The sequence below is a fragment of the Cydia pomonella genome, chromosome 24, assembly GCF_033807575.1.
Source record: "Cydia pomonella isolate Wapato2018A chromosome 24, ilCydPomo1, whole genome shotgun sequence".
Taxonomy (NCBI): domain Eukaryota; kingdom Metazoa; phylum Arthropoda; class Insecta; order Lepidoptera; family Tortricidae; genus Cydia; species Cydia pomonella.
In genome coordinates, this window is record NC_084726.1 from 9,319,966 (window position 1) to 9,346,297 (window position 26,332).

A 26,332-nucleotide genomic window follows, 5' to 3' on the forward strand; every position below is an offset into this window, starting at 1 on the left:
AATCTTATATCAACTCAAAACTTCATATTGGTAAGTAAGGCTTACTTACAAATTACTACAAAAACAAATAAACCGACTACTAGTTGCGATTATGTTCGTTATTTCTCTTGTGATACTTCGCAAGTTAGGGAGTCAAAATGGCGACTCACTCATTACGTAATTTAAGTACTTGTTGCATCATTTTCCTATTTCATTTTAGGGTAATTTTTTGCGACCATGGTAACCCCATATTATGATGTCTTGATGACGTCATATATGTCTTTCTCTTACCCCTGGTCGCTCGACTTCTTGTCTAGTTATATTGTATGTCTATGGTCGACCTACACTCCAGTGTTGTCACATCTACCTACTTTTTGGTAGATCTACCTATTTTACCTGTGTTCTACCTATCTACCTCCTTCGGCCTGAAATCTACCTATTTTTCAAAATGGTACAATTGTAAGCAATTCTCAATACATGTGACAGAACATTACCTAATTTCTACCGAATTTAGATTCGATTTAATGAAAACTTTCCAAAGAAACAGATTATACAAGCAGGTTTATTACCTACAAACAATGGAAATCCTAACTTATGTTTCAATTTCTTTAATGAACATGTGTACTAATGTCACAATATTAAAAACTTATAAATAATTAAAAACATTTTTAATCATAAAAATGTACTTCTATTGAGTGGTAGATCTTCCTATTTCTCATTTTAAATTCCACCCATTTCTACCTATTTTTGCACCCTGTTCTACCATTTCGGCAAAATTGTATGTGACAACACTGCTACACTCATCCGCTAAATGCTGCCCAATAATACTGAACTGCCAATATGCATGCATCCCTAAAGACAAGAGACAGAGTAAGATCAAGATAACTCTGCAGCGATTTTTACAGCACACACATGAAATTATGACGTTTAAATAACCCTTGCACGTCCGTGCTATAAACATCGCTGCAGAGTTATCTTGGTCTGACGCTAATGGCTTCTTTTTACGCAATTGCCAACCAGGCTTAAGATCAAGGAGGGCAAGGAGACCTTGGTTGGTGATTCGATACTTCGTTCACTTTGTAGCCAGGAACTTTCAGTGTCGCCAATAACTATTGCAATGTCATTTAAATATGAAATGATTGAAATGTAACAACTGTATATAGAGTTCCAATTTCTTTGATTATCAATTACGGTTAGCTTGCTGGTGAGCCAGTCCCTCCTACCTACTAACGCCTGCAACTCCAGTCTCCAGATTTATCATTCCTCAAACCACTATCAAGGAGCGGCTACTGACGCTTACGAGGCATTATGTGGGGAAAAGAATTACTATGTAACGGACTTTGTATCTGTCTGGGTCTACATATCCAATCCATTTTTATCGCTTGTCACTATGCCCGTCACTTTCGCACTTACCCACTTGTTAGAAAGTGACAGGCATGGTCACAAATGATAAAGAGCCGACCATCCTAACCCTACTGATCCAATTAAAATGCCAAAGAGACGTTTTAACATTTTATTACATTTATAAAAAGACAATATGTCCGCGAAAAAATGAGATGGTTACACCAATCTGAAAAATAGAAAACTAGTAAAACACGCGACTACAGTAAAAAACTTTCTCATATAAAGTGCCAAACTGCCAAAGCAATTGTTGATATGAAAATCCAAACAATCGTAATAATATGCCCTAAAAAACCAACAACACTATGTATCAGATCGTTGATAGCAGTTAAGATATAAAATGTAATTATTAATATGAAACGACTATACCATTATATTATCCCATAGAAATATATGTTTAATTCCACGGCACCTACGTCCACATAACATCTAAAGTATTCTGAATATTCTGATAGATGCATCACACACTAAAGATGTTTCTCCCTTGTTTGTGTGCGTTTCTTTAATGTGAGCGGTACTCTGGGGAAAAGAGTGCAGGTTTAAAATTATTTATCTCTATCTTGCGTATGTTAGGTACTAACACTATGATCTCAAAGAAAGAGATGGGTGTATATTTTCAGCTGCCCTACGGCCTACGATTCCAAAAGTATTGAGTCCTGGCTTGTAATTTTCAGTTCTTTTTTGTTCCTTATTCAGTCACACTGGCCCCATCATTATATTTTCGTTCGTACATAGGAAAATACATCTGCATCAATGTCTCATATATATCCACATCTATCGGCAGGAAAGTGCAGAAAATGATCCGGTTCATCTGTGGATTCTGTTCAAGAAACTTTCTCGCAGTTTTCAAAGCAATGTGGGCAGCTAGACGGTTAGGGAAGCCGTAGATGCCAGTTGAGATGCAGGGGAAGGCGATGGACTTTAAATCGTATTCCTTTACGTAGGAAAGGCATTTCTCGTAGCAGGATTGAAGGTCTGGTGCCGAGCCGTTTTGAGGGCCCACTGTGTGGATGACATCTGTAAAAGTTTTAGACAAAAATTTCATTTTTGGTACAAGCTTCAAGCCATCAAATCTCATGCCCGTTTAATTAAATTAACCTGCTGGTGCAGTTGCAATGGTTGGTTAACCATTTGCAGCACTTACATTTAGCCGGCAAGTTATAGCCTCCAGTGACCTTGGCCTGGCCGGTAGGGCAGCCTCCCAGGGTGTTGCATTCTTGCTGTAAAATTACATTACAAATTATTATGTTAAATAAAGTAGATTGACAGAATAACCCTATTAAAATGTTAAGGTTTTACCCAAATGCTTCAAAAAACCTCTCACAGTCCACAGATGGGCTCTGAACTTATAATAATATAGACTTCACAAGAAATATCTTTGACATCAAATCCTCATGTCAGTGGATTCTGCATTAATGCATGTCTAAAATGCAGGATAATAGAGAGAAGTGTCCTTAACATAAAGTTATCTAACAGAGTTAGAAACATAGAGATAAGAAGGAGAACTAAATTTAGAGACACAGCAGTACATATTTTGAAGCAAAAATACAATTGGGCAGGGCACATAGCCAGAATGAAAAATAACAGATGGACAAAAATAGCTACGAATTGGAATCCAAAAGTTGGCAAAAGAAAAAAGGGCAAACCAAAAACAAGATGGGAAAAAGACCTCATAGAAACAATAGGAAAAAACTGGAAAGAAATGGCAATAGATAGACAAAAATGGAAGAAAATGCTGGACAAATACCTAAATATAATAGAAAAGACGATTCGGAAGAGGCCTAGGTCAAAAGACCTTACGAACATGTTCATAGGAATTGTTAATATAATAAGGAATTGTTAAATAGACTGCCAACAGTTCGTATAATAAAGGCTTTAATAATAATAAAAAATAATAAAATGCAGGATAGAGGAACTAAGTAACATAGAGATACCAGTGATTGACAGGAACCATTAACTGACACTTATTTTTTATCCAAGAAAATGAGGGTTGGAAGCAGATTTCTTGATATGGCAACACTGCAGCTACGACTACCATGTGCCACTATGTTATAGTTAGAATGCTTAGAATGAAAACTCATGGAGGAAAACAAAATCTGACTTTTCATCAGCCCAAATTTTTGTTGCCTTAACAGATATCATCAGTTAAATAAATAGCCTCCAAGCTTAAACCTTAGCATGCAGATAGCCAATATGTTGATGTGTACTTATGTGTAATTTTGTAAAAGCATACAATTTCAGTTTAGAACAAAAGGATGAAACTATTCCAATACCTGTAATAGTGGTCCAGCAGCCCTATGTATGGCTCCATCAACACCACCACCAGCTTTTAGAAGAGAATTAGCCGCATTCACTATAGCATCAACCTGAAAAAATAGTTAAAAAATCAATGGCTTGACTCTTGGGAAACCATAGACAAATTAGTAAGTTTAGAGTGCTCACTCCATACAACAGGTTATTAGCCCACAAGCTTGATAGATGTGATTAGGGTGTAAAACTTGGTATTCACACCACCTGCCCGCTCCTCCCTTAGTTCCCTTAGTTGTCATGCCTTCATTATGTCAAGCTTTCGGGCTAATAACCAGTTGTATGGAGTGAGTACTCTTAGCTTACTATTACATATTTCTCTTTCAGTGCCAAGCATCCCATTTCCAATACAAAATGAACCCGACCTGCAGGTTTTTTGCACTGAAAGTGTTAATCAATTGATTCCCATTCCGAATCGAAATTTACCAGTCAAAAAACAGCCTATAGCTGTTTTATTTAGAATCAAACTTTGAGTGTCACTACTGACCCAATATCACATCTACTTCAAGGAATTAAAATAATGACTGGTGTTTATTTGGTGTTGGGGACAATAAACATTGGTTGTATTAAATAGTGAAACTTTTGTATGAAGTATTATTATCTATTCGGCGATTGACATCTGACCTTACAACCTTGAGAGAAAACTAGTCCTTATAGTGATAAGCAATTTATAGGTTTTCACACGTTGTTTTTTTTCGAGGGTTTCGAGAAACTCATTGGTAGGAGCCAAGAGTTTTATTGACAAAAAACCATAAGAACAAAGAATACAGAAGGTACCCACTTCAAGTTTCGTAATATCCCCTTTGAAAATTGAGACCTTTCTGATCAGTTCCATGTTCTTCTCATTGTCAATTCTGGCACTTTTAAATACTTCCAAGTCTTCCAGATTATGCTTCTTGGACTCGAGACCCTTTTGCGTTCTAATACAGTCATCCCAAGGGAAAACACTCTCGAGAGTTACGTAGTCTGGCGATGCATAAAGTTTTCTTTTTTCGTCTAACTGCATGTTTAAAATTCTGGTTTTCTCGACTTTCCACTTTGCTGGCGACGTCATGTTTTTAAAGGAAGCGGAACGATGTTGTAGAATTTGGACGAATGATAAAACTTTACGTGGGTTCGGAATCCTGCAAAATAAAGAGCGATATGCCGGTGATAACATTCTAACTGTGACAGTAATGACAGTTAACGGGGAAAAGACGTTCAGATACGATAATTAAAGAATAATGCCATATAATAATTCCCAGCAAAATTATGCCTTTGTTTAAAAAACACAACTTAACTCTTAGTTAAACTTATGTGATTTTATTAAACATTTTTAAACATATGGAAGCGTATAAACAACAAACAAAAGTATTTCGTATGGTGGTATTTTATAGGAATTCTTCGGAATCATTTGCAGTGACATGACGTAAAATCATCAAACAAAAGTATTTCGTATGGTGGTATTTTTTTAGGAATTCTTCGGAATCATTTGCAGTGACATTGACAGAGTAAAATCCGGTCTTTAACAAATTGACTCTACTTATAACTCAAAACCTGTTAAAAAAATGAAAAGTTAATGCTTCGTTATAATTTTTAATACTAATATATTTTATTAAATTTTAAAACAAATAAAAAAGGAATAGTTTAGAACTTATTGATAATTAAAAAATTAACTGGAGTTCAGTGGTATTGCCAAGAGATAAAAATTCCCCATCTGCTCGGTAAAGCTATTTATTTCATGTCTCAATCTAATTAACTTTACATTGCTTCTCAAAATACCATTTTCAAAATAGGATAAAATTTCAAAGACACTTTCATACTGTCAAGATCATGATATGTAGCCAGCGCCATCGGTTTTCCTGAATTAAATGAAAAGTGAAAGCTATTAAGAACATAAAAAAAGGTTTATTTTGGACAATAATAGGTTTGATAAGAAATTCAGGCTTAAAAAAATACTAGGGTGAATTTCATATCAAGCTGGCAACATCGTACTTGTCAAACAACGAGTTTTCTCCACGTAATTCTAGCGTGCGGGGCTATCAAAAAATATTAAATTTATTGAATTAACGACGTGCTTCCGGCAATGATCGCATTTTAAAGTATTCAGGGGTGCTTATCACAAATTCATAAGTGCGCTGTGCAGTAAATCCGCTAGGTAAACCTTATAATATCACGTTACAGTCCTTGAAGTCAGGTGTTGGTCAGTGACACCGGCCTTTGTGAGCGTTTAACAAATAACCACGTCAGGTTTTTGTGGTGTTATTTCAGAATGAAGACTCTCGGGCCTCTTCTGGTGTTTTCGCTGGTGTTCACCGGCTCTTTGGCCGTGGACAGGAACAATTTTAAGACGTGCGAGCAATCAGGTTTCTGTAAACGTTTGCGATCTTTCAAGCCTGAGAAGTCTCAGTATTCGCTGAACTTGGACACCGTTATAGTCCATGGAAATGTGCTGACTGCGGAAGTCAATACTGTGGACACGGAAACTGAAAAGAGGATTATACTGGTATGTAATGTTTTATTCATTAGACATTTTAAATTCGTTAAAAGCTCAAATTGCTTATGATTTTTATCCGTTTTCCTGAGGGGCTACAGTGTGGGGGGTCTTAAAACAAGGAGTGTATAAGTTTTTATAGGGTTGGCGATGCGCATTGTAATATATCTGGTATTGGAGGCATCCATAGGCTATGGTAACTGCTTACTATCAGGCGGGCCATATGCTTGTTTGCCAACGACGTAGTATTAAAAAAAATGGCGTGGTGATTTTTGCTGGTTCTTAAAAAATGGAGATTGTTTAAAAACTAGTATAAATACCTCTATCAGTATTTGTGCTTGCAAAAATCAATGCATTCCTTGACATTACTACAGAATTATTCTATATGTTGTTGTCCTAAAGCACCCCACAGGTGCAAAGGGCCTTCACAAGCTCCCGCCACGCCTTCCGCTTCCTATCTTCAGCTCGCCTTCTGGCCTCGCTCCAGCTCAACCTGACCGCTAGTAGCTCTCTTAGGATGGACCAAATTATTCATCTATGTCCAGAGGGTAGAGACATGCCATGTGTGTCATTCTCAAGGAAAAGGTACCACATTGTCGTTTGCCATAAGGACTCTCTGACCGTAAGAATTTCTGAGATTATAGAAATAGGGGATTACTCAGAGCTAAAGCCAGTCTCAGGGTATGTTTTCAATTTATTATTAAATTTGCAAAACCATACCAATATTGGGAATCACCAAATATTATTATCTCTTTTTGTTTTTTTGAATGATAAATATTAAATAATGTATAGTAAAATTTGGTCTTAAAGTAAAAATTAAAAAATAAACTATAAATATTATTACCTCTTTGTAAATGCCAATTATGGTAACATTCTATTGAATGTACCAATTATTTCATTAATTTTATTAGCACTACCACACCAAAACCCATCCAGGGAGAGGTAGTGCATCCTGCAGTCATACAGTTTTTACTAGTATGGAGGAATTATTTCGTACGCTTACGAACAACATGCTGCAAAGTTAAAATTGTATTAAAAGTAAATAAATAAATTGAAATTGAAATTCATGCTGCCTGTCTAAAACTAAATAAAATTAATAATAATTTGTGGGGGCCCATCTTATAGGGGCGAGTCACCTCTGCCGGAAATCAAATTAAATACCATTTTATTAGGCAGGCGTCCTTCATTTTAGATTCCATCAACTCTCAAATAGTCCTTACACCCTGGTGGGTCCCACTACATGGGCAAGGGCAACATCCGCTTGGTGTACCCCTTACATTTCATTAAAGTGTCAAAAGTGTTGGCTTTGTCTCCACGCACTCCTCCCAAAGGTCCGGAACACCATTGTTCTGTGATGGGAAAGACATAAAAAAAAATATATATAGAGAGCACCTAGGCACTTGTATGGCACTTAGAATTTAGGGCCCCCTTCTCCATATCCAAACCAATGCTAGGTTGTCTGGGCCCCTAGTAGCCCGGGCTGTATAGGCCTAGGCGGAAATTGGGCCCTGCAAGAGCAACCCTGGCCAATTTCCAGTTTGAGCTCTGATATGGCTTGCAAAGCAGAATTTATTTTATGGGGCAGTAAATTTGACCAGAATTATTATCAGTATAATTATAGGAAGGTTTTGGCCGGAATTTACGTATTTTATATTTCAACGTCAGTACAAAAAGTGTGGCTTACTACAAAATCATAGCAATGGGAAGATTTTTTTTGGTTTTAGGGTGTAGTTTTTTCTGCATTTAAGTTTTACCTGTTACATGAATATTTGAATAATCAATGTCATAAATAAACATTACATTTATGTCAGCACTACTAATATGTACCTGAGTCTGGCTGATGGCCAATATGCAACTGAACTTAAAAATAGAATTTGAATGTTATTTTGTCTTACGAGTAATCTAAGGCACACATTACCCCCTTATTCATAAACGTGTACTAAAGTTACGATGCCGCTGATCATCGTTTGTCCCTTTCCGACGTATTGGTATGATGGAAAGGGACAAACGATGATCAGCGGCATCGTAACTTTAGTACACGTTTATGAATAAGGGGGTAAGTTTTTATTATAAATATCACGCAACGTGTTAAACTTTCCCTTTTCGAATCCATTGTGAAATCTGTGTTGCTTTTTGGCTGCGAAACGTGGAGAGTGACTAAACGCCTAACTAATAAACTTCAGGTCTTCGTCAAGAAGTCCCTCAAGGTCGATCTTTCGCGTTTTCTGGCCAAAAACCATTCGAAATGAAGACCTATGGAGTATATACACGGCAAACACTCATTGACGAAGAAATTGCGACACGGAAATGGAGATGGATAAGACATACTATTCAAAGAGGGGAAACGAATAATGCTACCATAGCTTTCGCGTGGAAACCGCCGGACGGAAGCCGTGGCTCCGGGCGTCCTATACACTCTTGGAAACGGTCCGTCCTAAGAGAGCTACGAGCGATCGGGTTGAGCTGGAGCGAGGCCAGAAGGCGAGCTGAAGATAGGAAGGCGTGGCACGAGCTTGTGAAGGCCCTTTGCAACTCTGGGGTGCTTTAGGACAGCAACAACAGCATAAATATCTGGTCAAAAAATTTAGTTGGTTAGAATATTGGTGGCCTTTGAGAAATTAACTTAATTTAAGCTCGGAAATTAACAGAGTTCAAAGGAACACTGTGTACTAAATAAATATCAACAACAGGCTTCATCCTATCCGTACAAATACTACAAATGAAATCTGCAACAGGTCTTATAATTTTGACCCGTTTTTAAGGCAGCAGGCCGCAGGCCGCAGAGGTGACATTTTTTTACAGTAATTTTGAACTATGCCAAGCAAACTAGATCTATAAAAAGTGTTTTGAGGAATTTATTCCCAAATTGGGAATTGTTTTAATACATTAATTTTGTCCTAAATGCCGAGTTTACGCAATCGTTCAAAAAAGGAGTGTACAGGTTTTTAAAGGGTCGGCAATGCGCATGTAATGCCTCTGGTGTTGCAGGCGTCCATAGGCTACGGCGACTGCTTACCATCAGGCGGGCCGTATGCTTGTTTGCCACCGACGTGGCTTAAAAAAAAATCCCAGGAGGTGACTGAAAACTGAAACTGAAACGAAACTTTATTAGGAGATATTGAAAGCTGAGTTTTGGGTACTGAAACTAGACTATATATTACATTTTTACATACTAACATAATGCAAATTATCTTCATGCAGCCAAGTCTTCAACCAATTTGTATTTGATTGTTAATAACTTCTTCTGCAAACTTTGTGAATGGTAACAACTCTTTAACTGTTTTGATGTTGATTTCCCTGTCTCTTCAACAGTGGAACTACGCCCTCAAGCTGACGGCGCTAGTCGACGGTACCTTCAGAGTAGAGTTGGATGAAGCAGACCCGCTGTACCCCCGCTACAGAACTCAGTTATCTTTGGACGGCGAGCCTAAGGGAGACAGGTTAGTTTACTAATGTTGATTTCTCTGTCTCAACAGTAGAACTACGCCCTCAAACTGACGGGACCTTCAGGGTGGAGTTGGATGAAGCAGACCCGTTGTACAAATGTACACTCGCTACCGTTCTCTTTGGATGGCGAGTATAAGGGCGACGGATTGATATAAATAGATAGATAGAATACGAATATTTTATCTTCATAGCATGTGTAAGGAGTACCCTTGTTTATTGCGTGTAACGCGTGCGTTCGACGCAAGCGGCTAGTGTCTCCCCATGCTCGGCTCAGCGGACGCCTTACGACGAGACGTCTTTTTCGCTCTTATTGCATTGACATAAAGCTGTTTTCCCAACGGCTTTTGCCGATTCCGCGTCAATGGGCATTTCTATTAACGTTGTACCTGTGACTTTTGTGGAATTGGTATTTTTTAGGGTTCCGTACCCAAAGGGTCAAACGGGACCCTATTACTGAGACTCCGCTGTCCGTCCGTCCGTCCGTCTGTCACCAGGCTGTATCTCATGAACCGTGATAGTTAGCCAGTTGAAATTTCTACAGATTATGTATTTCTGTTGCAGCTATAACAACAAATACTAAAAACAGAATAAAATAAACATTTAAGGGGGCTCCCATACATAAAAGTGATTTTTAGATAATGGTACGGAACCCTTCGTGCGCGAGTCCGACTCGCACTTGGCCGATTTTTATAATTAATATGCCCTTCATAACCAAGAAAAAAATGTCCCCAATTTTTTGATTCATTTGGTTACGTTTTCAATAAAACTTTCTATGACTGTAACAAAACGAACAAACAAAACGTGTGAAATTTTGGTGACACTTTTTTTCTCGTATATTAGGATCTAAAGGGATCGTGATTCTGAGTGGAAATGATATAATTAATCCAAAATGTAAAATGAAAGTTCAACTTTAAATAGTAACGCCCCGATAATTGTGGGAAGATCCCAAATCGCGTTACAGAGGCAACGTAAAACCATCAAGTGTAAAAATATGGCTGCATATAACTTACTTCAAAAATATGTCCCATAGTTGTTAATTCGCTGACATAAGAGCGATTCGACATAGTTTTGAGTATGTGTGCACCCATATTTTTACACTTGACTGTACCTACGCATAAAATAAAGTTGCACTATGTTGTTTTAACGTAGGAAAAATGACAATGCGCTTGCCGCGACGTTTAACGCACGCGTTTTACGCAAAAAACAATGGCGTGTTTTCGGGACGTAGACGCGGCAAACGCATTCCGTTGATTGCAAGCGATTGCAACCGAGCGCGTAAGTATTTGATGTGTGCTATAATTGGTATTTAGGTTTTGAAACAATATCAGTATTGATCAAAACAATAAAACTTCCCTTTGTTTTCTCGTAAAAAGTAAGAGAGATGTCGCATATTTTATTTAAAGAACCCAAGACAAATTTACATTACAAAAACATTGTGCCTTGTCTTGTGTAACGTGTGTCTGTTTGCCTTGTTTTTAAATACAATTACTAATATTAGTCTATAGGTATATTATTTATAAAGGAAAACTTCGTCTGTCTTAGTAACGTATATTTATAACCACTATAGTTTAAAAATTAAACTGTAAAATTGTCGAGCAAACCGATTAACCTTGTTTCCTAACGTATTTTTTGAAATCGTCCTTATGCTGAAGGATGTAAGTTTCAAATTCAAACAGCATAGTTGACTATGGTTTATGATAAGGAATTGTAACAAAACTAGTGTTATCAGCTACTTAATTTGAGTGATTTCGTTGCAGATTAATATGTGGTATTTGATTTTTATTTGTTGTCTACAGCTGCTAACCGTGTGAAATTGTTTTTTTATTTATATTTATGCAAATAAAGTTCGTGTCATCCACGATGACGCGCAGTTTAGTCAAATCTAACCTTTAAAAACATGACAATACGCGTGAAGGCACGCGTCTTCATGAATAACCCGATGTATGATCTAGTAGTTCTATAGTCAACTTGCATATGACATAGGTATTATTATGTTTCGTCATAGATATCCGAGTATTCGTCCGCCTGCCTATCTGACCTTGGTTTAGATGAGATACCATTTAGCAAACTGTAATTTGGTAGACATTATGCTTTTGCAGAAAGCGGAACAGTACCTGCCAGACACAATGTGGAGTCTCTGGGGATGGATACCAGTATTGGCTGAACGTTATTTACAAATAACCATTACAAATTGAACCGTAAACCGAATCGGACGGTTACAGTTCAAGGTTAAATTTATTATGGTTAATAGTCAATTGCATTAACGTTTCGGCCAACACTGATGGATAATCTTTCTTTTTCGCTACATGTTTCTTAAAACCATTTATAATGGATTAAGTAATCTATTTACAAGTTATATTAATATTTTTTTATGACAGTGCAGAGATTCTATGATACCTACCTTCCTCTTAAGACAACAGTTAGAAACGGATGCCAAATGATACCTCTTTACCGGTTGGTGAAGTCTTGTTTACAAACACAACAACATAGTTTCTTTTAGTTGATGAATAGTTGAATACCTACTGAAGAATTCTTAATTCAACTCTTTTGTGAAGGCTTTTACGCGCTCACTGATCTCTTTTAGGTATTTGTCATTCGGGCTTAGTTAGTAAAACTAGTCGAAGGTGACATCCTTAATATGATGCGGACGCACTCTTACAAATCTCTATATACAAACGTAGCCCTTGTCTTCCTCCCTACATAATTATATAATGGAAAATATTTGTATACAAATTATTGTACTTATATTAACCATAGTTATGCCCCTTCGATTGATTTTCTGATTATTACAAGAGCTAGGACTTATTAGGAGTGAAAATAAATTCCATATAAATTTTGAAAACTCTTGTAATAATTTAAAAAATATAATCGAAAAGGCCTATTATGCTCCTTATATATTGGGTCATTGCCTATGAAATAGGCGTTTTTGTTCATAAGTATTAGTCATGTCATAGTTTATTTATTTTAATAGTAACTTCGAAGTATTTTTTAATTTCATTAGTGCGCTACATAACAACGATTTTACATTCAATTATTTGCTACTTTTATTGTTTTATGTATTCAGAATACCGCCCTGAAAACAGCTCTTTTCAAGTGCTGCCGGCTCGAGTATTTAAATGACTTATATTTTTCTGACGGGACAGATAAAAAAAAATTAGATAGAAAATGTGCCTTAAAAATGTCTCAGATTACTGGCAAAAATTTGTTTGGTTTGAAAATGCCATCACAAAATAATCCGCAAAATTCATTGTATGAAAAATCGAATTTTGTTAAAGTTCTCCATACAAAACGCTAATTTCATAGGTAATGACGTAATATATGCATATCTACGAGTATATATGGTTCATATACATCAAATTGAGTAGAAATATTGTCTATAATGCTAATATCCAGAGATTAAAATGGGGACTACGTTTGTATGGAGCGGTCGTCCCATTTCGTCACAATACGGGCTGCTAAACAGTGGAACTCTGGCGATGCTTATAAATGAATTGGTTGCAGCCTGAAGCTGGTGTCCAGCGAGAAGGGTGTGGTGACGGTGGTCAACGGGCAAGGCCATAAGGTTCTCATCACCGCTGAACCCTTCAAGTTGGAGTTCCTTGATCAGGTATAGCTTAACAATTGAAAATATTATTTACAGATACCTAATAAGTGAAACGTTTGTAAAACTACTACCTGATCTGATGATGGAGGCTTTTGGAAAAACAATGCATCATCAATAACTCCGCGTTCTTTGGAATCGCATCATCGATAAAGCTTGTATGAAAAGGATTAGAGGGAAGATACAAATTTGACAAAAAACTTTTAATGAAACATTTTTACTTAGCTTTACTCTATATATTTCTATATATATTTGAACCACTTCCTAGTGTCTGATTGAGTTGTAATTTAGCGTGCTTCCGTAATTCCGATGACAATATGATAATATGCTTACATAGCCCTGATCTGATAATGTAGTAGGTAGCCAAAGGAACAATACAAACACACTGAGTTTAGGCTCTTTGGAAAGATCTCGAACAGTGCGTACGTAAAAAAGTAACTTGTTTGCTGTAATATTACTGATAATCCTTGTTATTAACATATGTGACTTTTAATATTTTAATTTTTGTACGCCAGTAGGCAAAATGCAGAGTTCTATTTATTACTTTAGCTGATGGTCCCGGGTTCAAATCCTGGTAAGAGCATATATTTGTGTGATGAACACGGATATTTGTTTCTGAGTCATGGGTGTTTCTATGTATTTAAGTATTTATAATTCTAATATATTATATATATCGTTGTCTAAGTACCCTCTGGTGGAAGCGCTGGTGGCCTAGCGGTAAGAGCGTGCGACTTGCAATCCGGAGGTCGCGGGTTCAAACCCCGGCTCGTACCAATGAGTTTTTCGGAACTTATGTACGAAATATCATTCGATATTTATCCGTCGCTTTTCGGTGAAGGAAAACATCGTGAGGAAATCGGACTAATCCCAACAAGCCCTAGTTTACCCTCTGGGTTGGAAGGTCAGATGGCAGTCGCTCTCGTAAAAACTAGTGCCTACGCCAAATCTTGGGATTAGTTGTCAAGCGGACCCCAGGCTCCCATGAGCCGTGGCAAAATGCCGGGACAACGCGAGGAAGAAGAAGTTGTCTAAGTACCCTCAACACAAGCCTTATTGAGCTTACTGTGGGACTTAGTCAATTTGTGTAATAATGTCCTATAATATTTATTATATATTTATTTATTATTACTTTATATATAAGACCTTAACTGAAACACCCGTGTTCCACAAATAAAATTTACTTCTTTTTCGTAAACATAATACTGAAATTGTTAACAGGCCGGCGATGTGGCAGTGGTGGTGAACGGCAACGCGCAGCTGGTGGTGGAGCCGCTCAAGGTCAAAGAGGAGGGTGGTGACGTGAGTGTTGTCCTGTCTCGCGATTGGCTGGAATCTAGTGTATTAATTCAACAGTTAGAGCGGCAATGGATGCCCCTAGACCATGAATGTACTATCAAGTATGGAGTGGGAATGAGTGGTGAGGGGAACTGATAGAACGGGATAGATAGTAGGAGTAGCAGAGAAAGCGTTATTATTGTTTGCCCTTGTTACAGTCTCACATCCTCACCGTAAATTTAGTATGGTTTATGTTGTCAGGAACGTTAAAACGTGTTTTAATGTTGTCGCATTGCGTATGTTCTGTCCCTCACGCGGTATGACACATCTATACAATCCTACCATTTAAGCCCTAAACAGGAAAACTGAGGACCGAGTGTGACTGAGAGTTCCCCGAAGGTCAAAGAGGAGTTGAAGCCAAGAATCGTCTACATACTTTAATTCCTTCTACTCTATCAAACCGAAAGTCACGAGCTCCAACCCCGGCTCGTACCAATGAGTTAGACCTTATTTACGAAAAGTTATTTGTCTTTATTAATTGCTTTCCGTTAAAGTATAACATTGTGAGGAAACTAGTTTCCCTCTGAGTTGGATGATCAGATGGCAGTCGCTTTTATGAATGGTTTCGGTTTGATAGAGTAGAACGAATTCTACTCTATCAAACCGAAAGTCACGGGCTCCAACCCCGGCTTGTACGAATGTGTAGCTTAAGTAGGAAAAGTAATTTGTCTTTATTAATTGCTTTCCGTTGAAGTATAACATTGTGAGGAAACTAGTTTCCCTCTAAGTTGGATGATCAGATGGCAGTCGCTTTCATGGAAACTAGTGCCTGCGCATTCTCGAGATCCCACCCCACCCCAGACTCGGCAAGTGAGCCTAGGCAAAAAAATCAGGACAATAGGAAGATTATTTATATACTAGATTCCTCCTAATCCAGCTTATTGTTATATCTATTGTCACTGCATTGTTTGTCTATTTATTTGTTGTGTACATTCTGTTCTGTACAAAAATCTAATTAAATTATATGTTTCGTTTTCTCCTCTCGATTAGATTCGATTTTAATATTATTTAATTTCGCACCTTATAGAAAAATAACACGGTAAGTGATCAAACATACGATTATTTTAAGACACGATCTAATATATCATTAAGTAAACTGTACTCGTATGACATCATAGTTTTCAGAAAATAGTGTACAGTCACGTCTGAAAATATCGATACGAAAAATGTGCCAAAAATATGTATACACTACCTTAATATATGGGCAATAAAGTCGTGTATACATATTTTTGGCACTTTTTTCGTATCGGTATTTTCGTGAGTTGTTACAAACATTTCATCACTGTCAGTTCTGAGACGATAATTAAACGTTAAATTTCAATAAAAACTTGCTTTTTGTGTTAATTTCATAAACTATAAGCGATATTATCATCATTATCATCATCATATTAGCCTTTTTTTATCGCCCACTGCTGAGCATAGGCCTCTCTTCCAGTACGCCACTTGTCCCGATCCTGAGCTAATCGCATCCAGAAGTGTCCCGCAATTTTCCGAATGTCGTCCACCCAACGAGCCAACGGACGCCAGGGGCTTCTTTCATCCGAAAGCGCCGCCGCCATTCCGTTAACATTTTAGTCCACCTGCCATCACTCTGCCTAGCAACATGTCCCGCCCAACTCCATTTTAGCGATATTATAATGTAGAAAAAGATAAAAAGTTGATCCTAATAAAGATTTAGTGCATAATTGTCGTCACAAAACTAACTTTGCAATTAACCTTTGTTAAGTTCGCACGCTAATTGGCTACACTATTTTCTGTAAACTTCCATAAACCCAAGCAATATTACGATTTCTCGCTTCAAACATCGTACTTTAGAAGTGGTGCCTTTCATGTAAATTTATTTGTTAACACTAATAACATTTACTGCCAAGAACACGTATTTGTGTTCATTTCAGGGATCGGAAACCGGTATTTTTTGTATGGGAACGAAAACGGTATTTTTTCGTTCTTTGTTAATTATTTCATTTATAATTGGGCAATCTAATAATACGAAGTCGTTATCTAAAAACACAACAGAGTCCTATATTTGGAGTATAAAATTAACCGAAATATATGTTTATTTCAAAGTTTTTCCAAAAAACCGGTTCCGATCCCTGGTTCATTTTGTAAGATTTGATATTGTGACACAATTCGCACTCGTAGTGCATCTTGCACGCACCAATAAGCGCGAGCGATCGTACGATAGCAATATCAAGACTGTAACAGATTTAAAATCTGAATAACTACCGCACATAGTATATCGGGTTCAAAGACCTTTGTATATGCACGTGTATGATGAGTACATCATAATACATTGTGGTACACTTATCTACACGTGTACACGTTTGTTTATTTGCGCATATCATATGCTACTAGAAAGAAAGGATTATATATTCGAATACTCCATTTCATGTTATAATTAATTCAAAGCAGGTTAAGGTTGTAATTATGTTGTTTTATATTGAAATATTATTTTCAAATGTTGCTGTCTGTAAGACATGTTGAGCAAAACACTTCAAACATTTGGATTATTCTTAAAGTAGATTTCATGAATTCATGTCATCTGACAGTCTGACACCTGGGTTAACGTATCTGTTGTTGGTTAAAAACTTATCTTATGCGACGTTCCAAGGGGAAATGTACCTTATGGCGGTTGGCGCTTACGTCGCGTCGTAGTAGCGCATAAGGGGTCGCGACTACGCGATTATCTTAAATTCGCGCGAATTTTTCACGCGCGAACGCGCGTCATTTAGGACACCTATTATAAAAATTCGCGCGAATTTGCGATAGTCGCGTAGTCGCGTTGTATTAGGACGACGCCTTAGTATTGGAGCGTCGTTAATAACAGCGTAAGCGCCGACCGCCATAAGATACCTTTACCTGTGGAACGTCACATATTTTGGGCATTTAAGATTACTAAGCGGATTAAGCGTTGGTAGCTTGGCGGCTTGCGATTTTCGGCGAGATCGTGGGTTTGAGCCAGATTGGTACTGATCAAAGTGTTTCATATAAACTTATTTACGAAATAAAATTTAAAATTTACCTCTTTTCGGTGAATGAAATCGTGAGGAAACCGGACTAATCCTTTTTTGGATTAGAAGGTCAGATAAACTAATGGATACGCCATTTCCTGAGAATTAAATAGATGGCCGAGCGGACCCTTACTGTACCGCGGCAAACAAAACAACCCTAAACGGATGTCATCTTGATGGTTTTCATTATTCGTGATCATCTTTTCACCACAATCGATTACATTATCAATTTTGTTCTAATTTTATCAGTGTTATCACGTAAACATCTATATCTCAATACAGACGGTGTATCAGTCACGTAGCGATAAGCGAGATCATTGACTACGAGAGTGTGTCACACGGTCATTGCCAGCGATAACGGAGAAATTTTACGTCATATTTAATCGCTAACATTGGTTGGTTTAAGTTACATTACATCATTGTCATTTTAGTATGTTAGAGGGGTTTGTTTCACTATTTCGGTGTTCCCAAACTAATTAATTAATTCATATAGGTCGTACTGAACAACTTTTACTCTCCAAATAGGGAACAACTGGATAGATGGCAGCACCATCTCTCTCGCTATACCGTAATTCCAGTATAGAATTCGTATAGGAGGCGCAAGCACAGAATGCTCGCCCTTAGAGTTGGTCGAAGACGCCTAGCCTTTCGAAGATCGCATACACCGGAGAATTCGGGACGGGGTACCTTTGTGGTTGGGTGGTCTAGTGGTTAGGACGTTAGCCGCGTAAGCTGAAGACGCGGGTTCAATTCCCGCCTCGGCCACTGGTAGACTTGGTCACTTTTTCTTTTGTGTATCTTATATCTATTTTAGTTTATAACTTTTACTATGTTCCTAGTGTTCCTACTTGTCCAGTATGACCTACATTATCCACTCCTTTAGACCATGGCCAGGCATAACAAAATACTATGAACTCATGATCTATAGACAAACTCTCTAGTCAAGGTCTAAAATATCGAGCCGGACAAAGCACCAAAAACATATCAACACGTCCTTTTTGTCCCTTGATCCGTATCGATATTCAAGACCTTTATTGGACATATTCACGCTATTCATTAGCAATGCGATAACTGCCTGATATAGTTTATAATATGGCACGTATCCACCTTCTGACCTGTGACCGGGTCGGCTCAATTAAATGCCTATTAGCATTAATCTAGATACTGTTGTTATCTGTTTTCTGTTCTTAATTTATTTGCAAACTGGAAGTTCTGGTATATTTGTGCCTTTCGGTCCCAAACTTTAATTGTGTCTTTCCATGCCTATTGTTTCATGTGAATAAGGACCTTTCCCTGATGGAGAGCTACATAATTAAAGCCAGACCAGTAATATATGATCAGGCGCCATATTGCGGAATTTCATTGAAACTAAAATTTTCATACTAAACACTAAAGTGTCATCCTATATTTCTGGTCGGTCTTTATGTTAATTTAGTAATATATTCTTCAGGAAGACGACAGCTCACGTGGGGAGAACTTCAAGTCCCACCACGACAGCAAACCGCGAGGCAACGAGGCAGTTTCTCTCGATGTCACTTTCCCTGAGGCTGACCATGTCTACGGTAAGAATCAGGGCCATTCCAGGGTTAGCCACTAAAACGGGATTTATGGACGCGTTTTTTATTTAATCGTTTTAAACAAATTAAATAAACTATCAGTAATAAATGTAATGTATTTTATTTTAGTCGTATTAAATTGACTATAAGGTTCAATTAGGTTTTAATGTACTTAAATATTTAAAATTTTGTACTTTAGCGTGTAGCTGCGCTCTCTCGGAAGGTTTCCACGGGAGACCAGCGTCATTAAGCTGAGTGGAGACCTTTTCAGTGCCGCTTAATAATAAATTGGTTCTGTCGTCTCATGTATTACCTAAACTTAAGCGTTTTCTGAATAAATTTCTTCTAATTCTATTCTATAATACGCTAGCTTTGTTCGTTTTCGAGGAAATGTTAGTGACCCGGAACTTTTGCTCTCGAGTGTATAAACTGCTATAAAGCTAAACTGATTGTCGCCAGGTATCCCCGAGCACACAGATAATTTCGCGCTCCGCACCACGAGCGCCGGCGAGCCGTACCGCCTCTACAACCTGGACGTGTTCGAGTTCGAGCTGGACAGTCGCATGGCTCTGTACGGCGCCGTCCCTGTCATGTATGCACATGGGTAAGTTTTATACTAGCCTATAGACACCTGCAACTCTAGAGGTGACATATGATTCTTAAAACCCTCCCTTCCCACTTTTCCCTTCTTGAAGAACCCTGGAATTTATAGAAACCACGGAAGGGAACTCGTAGACCGAATGTATCTCTTATTTTGTGCTTAAAAGATAAGTAAAGGACCTTTAGTTGACTGGGTCTTCTGAACATACGGACAGTAGACATCAGATGTATCGAGGCGGATAAGGTGTACAAAAATATATGAAAATGCACTTTAAAGTCTCGTCAACCGTGTCGGTTAAATTTTTAAGTTAAAAAAAATCTGTTCATTTTACTTTCGTTGCACCTAATTTGTTGCACTTCTCATACTATCTTCATAGAAACCAATTAACAATGTTGTTGACGAATCTCGTTAAGAAAGAAGGTAGAAATTAAAATGTTACAAAAAAAAAATATACTTTATTCCATTACAGTCTTATTTGTCATTCTTATATTTATACATACTTGCATCATAAACTGCTGTTGTAGTTGAAGATCAATCTTCCAAATTCGCCCTCAAGACCACACCGCGACAGTACCAAGCAAATTCACAGTGTAACCGTATATCGCTTCGACTTATAACCCACATGGCTGTAAAGAACCTATCATCATGTAGTGACACCGTTGGCACCTTTGTCCCTTTGTCACAACCAGGTTAGATCTACGAGGCCCGGAACACGTCACAACAGGTCCGACACGGTATACATATACAGCTTATATTGACAATCAGTGTACCAACTTGATCGAGCGTGGGTCAACGGTGTAAATATAGTACATTACGATACAAGTGCGAAAAATAGGAAATTCGAAACGAGTGGCGATAAATTAAAACACGACCGAAGGGAGTGTTTTAAATCGACACGAGTTGCGAATTACCTATTCGCACATGTATCGTACAACGTTTTACAGTACAAATGGCCCTTTAAATGTTCGACACAGTAACATAATATGCTACTTCTCGCACTAGTGCTATAAAGTAGCCCCATATGTACTGTAAAAACTATTACAGTAAGCGTAGACCCAGTTTTAGTATCACTCAAGTGTATTCCGATCTCTGTAGTGGTAACTAGGAAAAAAATCCCACCATTTAGCAGTGGTAAAACCAAGTTGGTGGTAACTAGTGGGAATTATTTTTCCCAGTGGTAAAAGGTAGGAAAAAAATCCCAGTAGTTACCACTGGTAACAACTTGGTGGTAGCCAGTGGGAATAACCCTAACTCACGGTGGCTTAAGTAATTTTGCTACGCGGAATTATCGATTTCGGGGAAGAGATCTAATTACTCGGAGTTACATGCGCGTTGCCGACCCTAACACTCCGCACCCTTGTCGAGCTCTGGCAACCTTACTAACCGGCAGGAACACAACACTATGAGTAGGGTCTAGTGTTATTTAGCTGCGGTTTTCTGTAAGGTGGAGGTACTTCCCCAGTTGGGCTCTGCTCTAGACCTGGAATGACATCCGCTATGCTGTGCCCTACCGGACAAAGCGAGAACATTGTATGAACATGTGTGTAAACTATATATGTAGGCTAGTTTGTAGATTGCATATTTTACTAGTCATTTTGTACATATGTATGATGAACACTGCAATGCAATACTATGAATTACAATAGGACACTCAGCATATTACTAAAAAAGCTCTAATAAAAAAAATAAGTTACCTACAACAACCAAAAACCATAACTACTAGACTACTTAAAGTAGTCAGGTGGAAATCACTTACAAACATAAAAATAAGTTCTACCGATATTGTCCCGGTACTGTAAGGAAACAAAACGGTCCTAACAAGACATTTTGTTGGCAGATCCAAGCGCACCACTGGTGTTTTCTGGCACAACTCCGCGGAAACATGGGTGGACGTGGTGAACCATGCGGAGGGCACGGTCGTCTCTTCGTTGGTCAATCTCGTCACCGGCGGTCAGAAGAAGCAGGTTGATGCCAGGTAAACTAGGTTTTACAAAAAAGAAACGTAAAATTCATTTTCAGTGCCAGTTTTACCATAACATTAACTTTTATGTACAAATACAACAAAATAAAAAAAAGAACAATTTTTTTTTGGTGATATTTACTTAAGCTCATATATCATTTTTTCCTGCTTTTGGACTCAGAAGTGCGTGGTTAAAATCTTTCGGGTTCCTCGTGTTACACCGTCTATATAATTTTCTGTAGATATCTTCACTTCACACACAAAAAAGGAAAGGGGACGGCTGCTTCTCCATACAAACTTAGTCCTCATTTTCCTTTCTGCATATTAACATTATATATAGAAAGCAAAAGTATGTTTACACAATCTGATTTATATTGACCATAGTGTGCCCCTTCGTTTGACTTTTTTCGTTTTTTTTTTTATTATTATAACAGTTGAGAGCGAAAAATTAAGAGGACCATCGGGACTACGTTTGTAATGACTTCAAACTTCAATGTTCAAAAAACTGTTAATCTAAATAAAATGAACCTCTTTTCTGCTCAAACGTTAACTGGAAGAGATCCCTCAAAGGGATAAGTTCGCCTTTGTACTTCTTACTCATTGTATGTTACTTTTGTACAATAACGAGTTTACTAGTACTACTACAAAATGTTTATTTAATCTCAGATTCATGAGCGAGTCCGGTATCGTGGACGTGTTCGTGATGCTCGGCAGCCGCCCTAAGGACGTGTTCAGACAGTACACACGCCTCACCGGCGTAATGCCTTTACCACCCGTAAGTATATTTCATATTTGGAATAAAGTAAGGACGCTAAGCACGACAAATACCGTAAATTCCGCAATTATAGTCCTCTATGTCGTGTCCGACAACGGCGACCTTTACAATTTCATCTGATCATCACGTATATGGCTCGCAAAACCGAACTTGGTCTTAAAAGTCCGGTCGCACTGTGCACAATAAAGCTGCCCTTGGTCGTTATACGTGTATGCGTAGGACGGCTTAGGTCGAGACTTCCGTTGAAGGCGCTTTTGGTCCAGGTGTTCAAGTCGAGCTTCTTCGAAAGTAGCTACACCTTCTCTTACCTTATTGCGCCATTCTGATCTCTGAACCGCAAGCCTCTCGCTCTGATGGGATGTCGCAAGCTTTGAGATGACGCTTCAGCATTAACCACAGAGACTATACATTTCTGTTGTATTGTAGTAATTATTTATTTTAAGATTATTATAATGTAATGTTTACCCAGGTATTGGCTGTTGTATTTATAAATGTTGCTATATATTTTTCATGTCAATATATGCTGTTACTATAAATGTTGTATTGACTTGTAAAAGAGCCCTTGAGGCCTACTTGCAGAATATTTTTTTGAATTTTGAATTTCATTTCCTATCTCTATCGCACGCGTGTAATAATATTGCTGTCCCGCTCATGATGCCGGCGGTCAATGCCACAATAATTTGGTCTGTAACTGTTTATCGTGTTGTTATTTCAAGTTTATACTCGTACCCTTATTTAAGAAACTAAGCTATTTTCTCTTTTCAGTACAAGCTTTTATTGAACTTGCCCTGATAGGTATTTTGATAGTGTGGGTCAAATTTTGGAAGCTAAATTTGACCCACTTCCCGATTTCTGATTGACCTGAAATTTTCCATGTAAATCGGATGACAATGTAATATTTTGATGACATGGAGCTGATCTGATGATGAGCACAGGAGGTGGCCATAGGAACTCGTTGTTAAAACAACGCAACCTAATTGTTAGAATTGTCTCAATGACTTCAATGAGTATTAGTTGCCTGTTAAAGAAAAATATATTCCAACAGAAATTCTCCATCGCATACCATCAATGCCGCTGGAACTACGTGGACGAGAATGACGTGCGACAAGTGGACGATAATTTTGACGTGCACGATATGCCCGTTGACGCCATCTGGCTCGACATCGAATACACAGATAGAAAAATGTAAGTATATACAAATACACATGACTTAATTCGTCGTATTATGTTGTGCGAGAACGACGTGCGCCAAGTGGACGACAACTTTGACGTGCATGATATTTCGGTTCATGCCATTTGGCTCCACATCGAATACACAGTATTACAGAGACAGAAAGATGTAAGTATTTATTTTATGAATTAATACAAATGTATAATAATATATACACATACACACATGAAGTGGACAACTACTTTGACGTGCACGACATGCCCGTTGACGCTATGTGGGTCGATATCAAATGCACAGACAGAAAGATTGAAGTATATTAGTATAAACAAATACGAACATGGTACATCCTGTATACAAACACACCGTAATACATCATGTACAATGTTGTAAAAGAATGACGTGCGTCAAATGGACGACTACATTAAAGAATCTAAAATGCATTCATTACAATATAGATCGCTGTATTAACGATATCACAACCCTTCTGCCTCTAAAAGAGGTTTACATAGATTAGTTATTTCTTTCGATTTCACCTCCATAATTCTTATATGCTCTTTAATCGTAGGTACTTCACCTGGGACGCCGAGAAGTTCCCCAATCCCGCGGAAATGGTCGCCAACCTCACCGCCAAGGGCCGCCGGCTGGTCGCCATCATCGACCCGCACATCAAGCGGGAACCCGGCTACTTCCTGCATGAAGACGCCACAGAGAACGGGTACTATGTGAAGGACAAGGACGGGAAAGATTATGAAGGTTAGTATACTTGTAGTTCTGTTAACTTTAGAACTCACGAACCCACATGGGGCCGCCATTTTGGAAATTTTCAAAAATCTCAATCTAAAAAAAAAAATTAATTACCAAACCTGCTCACAAAATTTCGTGAGAATCGGTTGAGGTTTAAAATTAATTAAGTTTAGTGACATACAATTTAAAAATAATTTAATAGATATAATATCAACCTTTTCGACAATGTTCACGGTGACGCTCTGCACACGATAGGCGTGCGTGCGTTCAAAGTTAAATCTTAAGCTCTGGTTTCCTATGATAGCGGTGCCGTCATATGGCGGCCGTAATATTACGGACGCAAAAAGAATGTCCCTTCAATCATCCTCTAGGAAACCGCGCCATTTTGTTTACATAGACAACGTTCTAGTGACGTCATTCATCCGCTGATTTACGGCCGCGATATGACCGCACGGCTATCCTAGGAAACCAGAGCTTTACTTATTTAAGCTTATAAAAAATACATCTTTTGTCACCAGGCTGGTGCTGGCCCGGCTCCTCCTCCTACCTGGACTTCTTCGACCCTCGCGCCAGCAAGTATTACTCCGAGCGTTACCAGTTCAAGAACTGGCCTGGCTCCAGCAAGGACGTCCACGTTTGGAACGACATGAACGAGCCCAGTGTAAGTGGAATATGAACCTTACTACGTTGAGTTAAGGTCTCTTCGACCTTCGCGCCAGCAAGTATTACTCCGAGCACTACCAGTTCAAGAACTGGCCCGGATCCAGCAAACACGTGCATATCCGGAACGACATGAATGAGCCCAGTGTAAGTGGAATATGAACCTTATCACGTTGAGTTAAGGTCTCTCTTCGACCCTCGCATCAGCAAGTCCGCCTCCGAGCGCTACCAGCCCACAAGCGCATTTAGTTAAGAGTGACAGGGATAGCACTAGTGCTCGCGCTCTAACGCGGCGCATGAACGAGTGTAAGTGGAAGGCCTTCACATTGTCATTGTCAGGTTATTCGTATAAAGATACATAAAATAATTTATGAATATCTTCTGCACCAACATATATGTCTCTGTTTGACCCAATGGTTGACTGGTAGAGAAGGCCTTCTGGCATTAAGTCCGCCATTTTTACATTTTTCTTTGTTTGTGCAATAAAGTTTAAATAAATAAATAAATAAAGATACAAGCAAATCTCGTCCGTATGGCAAGCGAAAAAGTGGGACGTTTTGCTGGCGTTTTTGGTGACATATTCTGTTAGCTCAATCTCTAGCCCAGCATTCAAGAAAAATTAACACACATAGAATAGAATTTATTTCATTACAAATCGAATAAAAAGCAACTCTATTCCATTCATTTATAATTTAAATTTCATTGCTGGTAATTTGCACTAGGATCGTAGGGCGCTAAAAAGAGAGGTTAAAAGTGAAAACTGATTTTTTACCGCATTAAAAATTAAAATATTGAACAGGTATTCAACGGTCCCGAAATCACCATGCCCAAGGACTGTCGCCATCACAAGCCTCCCCAGGACGGCCACGACGGGCTCGCCTCCTATTGGGAACACAGGTATTGTAATAATTAGAACGTGGTTGAAACATCTTAAGGTGCCGTACTGTGCTTAATCATTATATCGTCTAAATTACCTCCGTAAACACGTACGGTCCTCTGCCTTTTCGCCGAAAATTGTATTGCCGAATTTCACTTGCCAACCAACTTTTCGCAGAAATTTCATTTGGGTGAATTTCATTTTCAACCCAACCCAACTTAGTACAGAATTCTTATTTCCCAACTATGGGGTTGGGAAATGAAATGGTTGCAAAATAATTATTTGGGAAAAGTTATTCTGCCAAATGAAATGTCTGCGTAAAGTTGGTTGGCTAGTAAAATTCGGCAATACAATTGTTGGCGAAAAGGCAGGATACCGATGTTTTCTTTTAAATTGACAGCTATAGACTGTGGGTTGTTATTATAAACTCTGTT

General features: G+C 38.3%; 2 protein-coding genes, 1 long non-coding RNA gene and 1 other non-coding gene across 4 annotated transcripts in view; 3 read left to right on the top strand and 1 right to left on the bottom strand.

The window, feature by feature from the left end:
- Window positions 1-1,478: 1,478 nt before the first annotated feature.
- Window positions 1,479-4,870, bottom strand: LOC133531213 (macro domain-containing protein PG1779-like). The gene is made up of 4 exons (XM_061869351.1): window positions 4,469-4,870; window positions 3,654-3,746; window positions 2,525-2,600; window positions 1,479-2,397 (listed from the first exon to the last, which is right to left on the bottom strand). Exons 1-4 carry the CDS (start codon window positions 4,844-4,846, stop codon window positions 2,069-2,071), a joined length of 876 nt encoding a protein of 291 aa, XP_061725335.1. The 5' UTR covers window positions 4,847-4,870; the 3' UTR covers window positions 1,479-2,068.
- On the top strand, window positions 3,681-4,406 carry LOC133531216 (uncharacterized). Its single transcript, XR_009801504.1, has 2 exons — window positions 3,681-3,803; window positions 4,015-4,406. It is a non-coding gene; the product is annotated as an uncharacterized LOC133531216 (long non-coding RNA).
- A 743-nt stretch (window positions 4,871-5,613) lies between the features above and the next one.
- The window catches only part of LOC133531215 (neutral alpha-glucosidase AB), a 37,154-nt gene continuing 16,435 nt past the window's right edge, over window positions 5,614-26,332 (top strand). The window contains exons 1-13 of the mRNA XM_061869353.1: window positions 5,614-5,824; window positions 5,938-6,172; window positions 9,473-9,600; window positions 13,109-13,214; window positions 14,427-14,507; window positions 19,005-19,116; window positions 19,570-19,714; window positions 21,549-21,686; window positions 22,338-22,446; window positions 23,492-23,631; window positions 24,183-24,370; window positions 24,880-25,022; window positions 25,821-25,918. Of these exons, the coding sequence (XP_061725337.1) occupies window positions 5,939-6,172; window positions 9,473-9,600; window positions 13,109-13,214; window positions 14,427-14,507; window positions 19,005-19,116; window positions 19,570-19,714; window positions 21,549-21,686; window positions 22,338-22,446; window positions 23,492-23,631; window positions 24,183-24,370; window positions 24,880-25,022; window positions 25,821-25,918 (1,622 nt within the window). The 5' untranslated portion in view covers window positions 5,614-5,824; window position 5,938. The remainder of the gene's footprint in view (window positions 5,825-5,937; window positions 6,173-9,472; window positions 9,601-13,108; window positions 13,215-14,426; window positions 14,508-19,004; window positions 19,117-19,569; window positions 19,715-21,548; window positions 21,687-22,337; window positions 22,447-23,491; window positions 23,632-24,182; window positions 24,371-24,879; window positions 25,023-25,820; window positions 25,919-26,332) is intronic.
- Window positions 18,248-18,319, top strand: Trnat-cgu (transfer RNA threonine (anticodon CGU)). The gene has a single exon. It is a non-coding gene; the product is annotated as a tRNA-Thr (tRNA).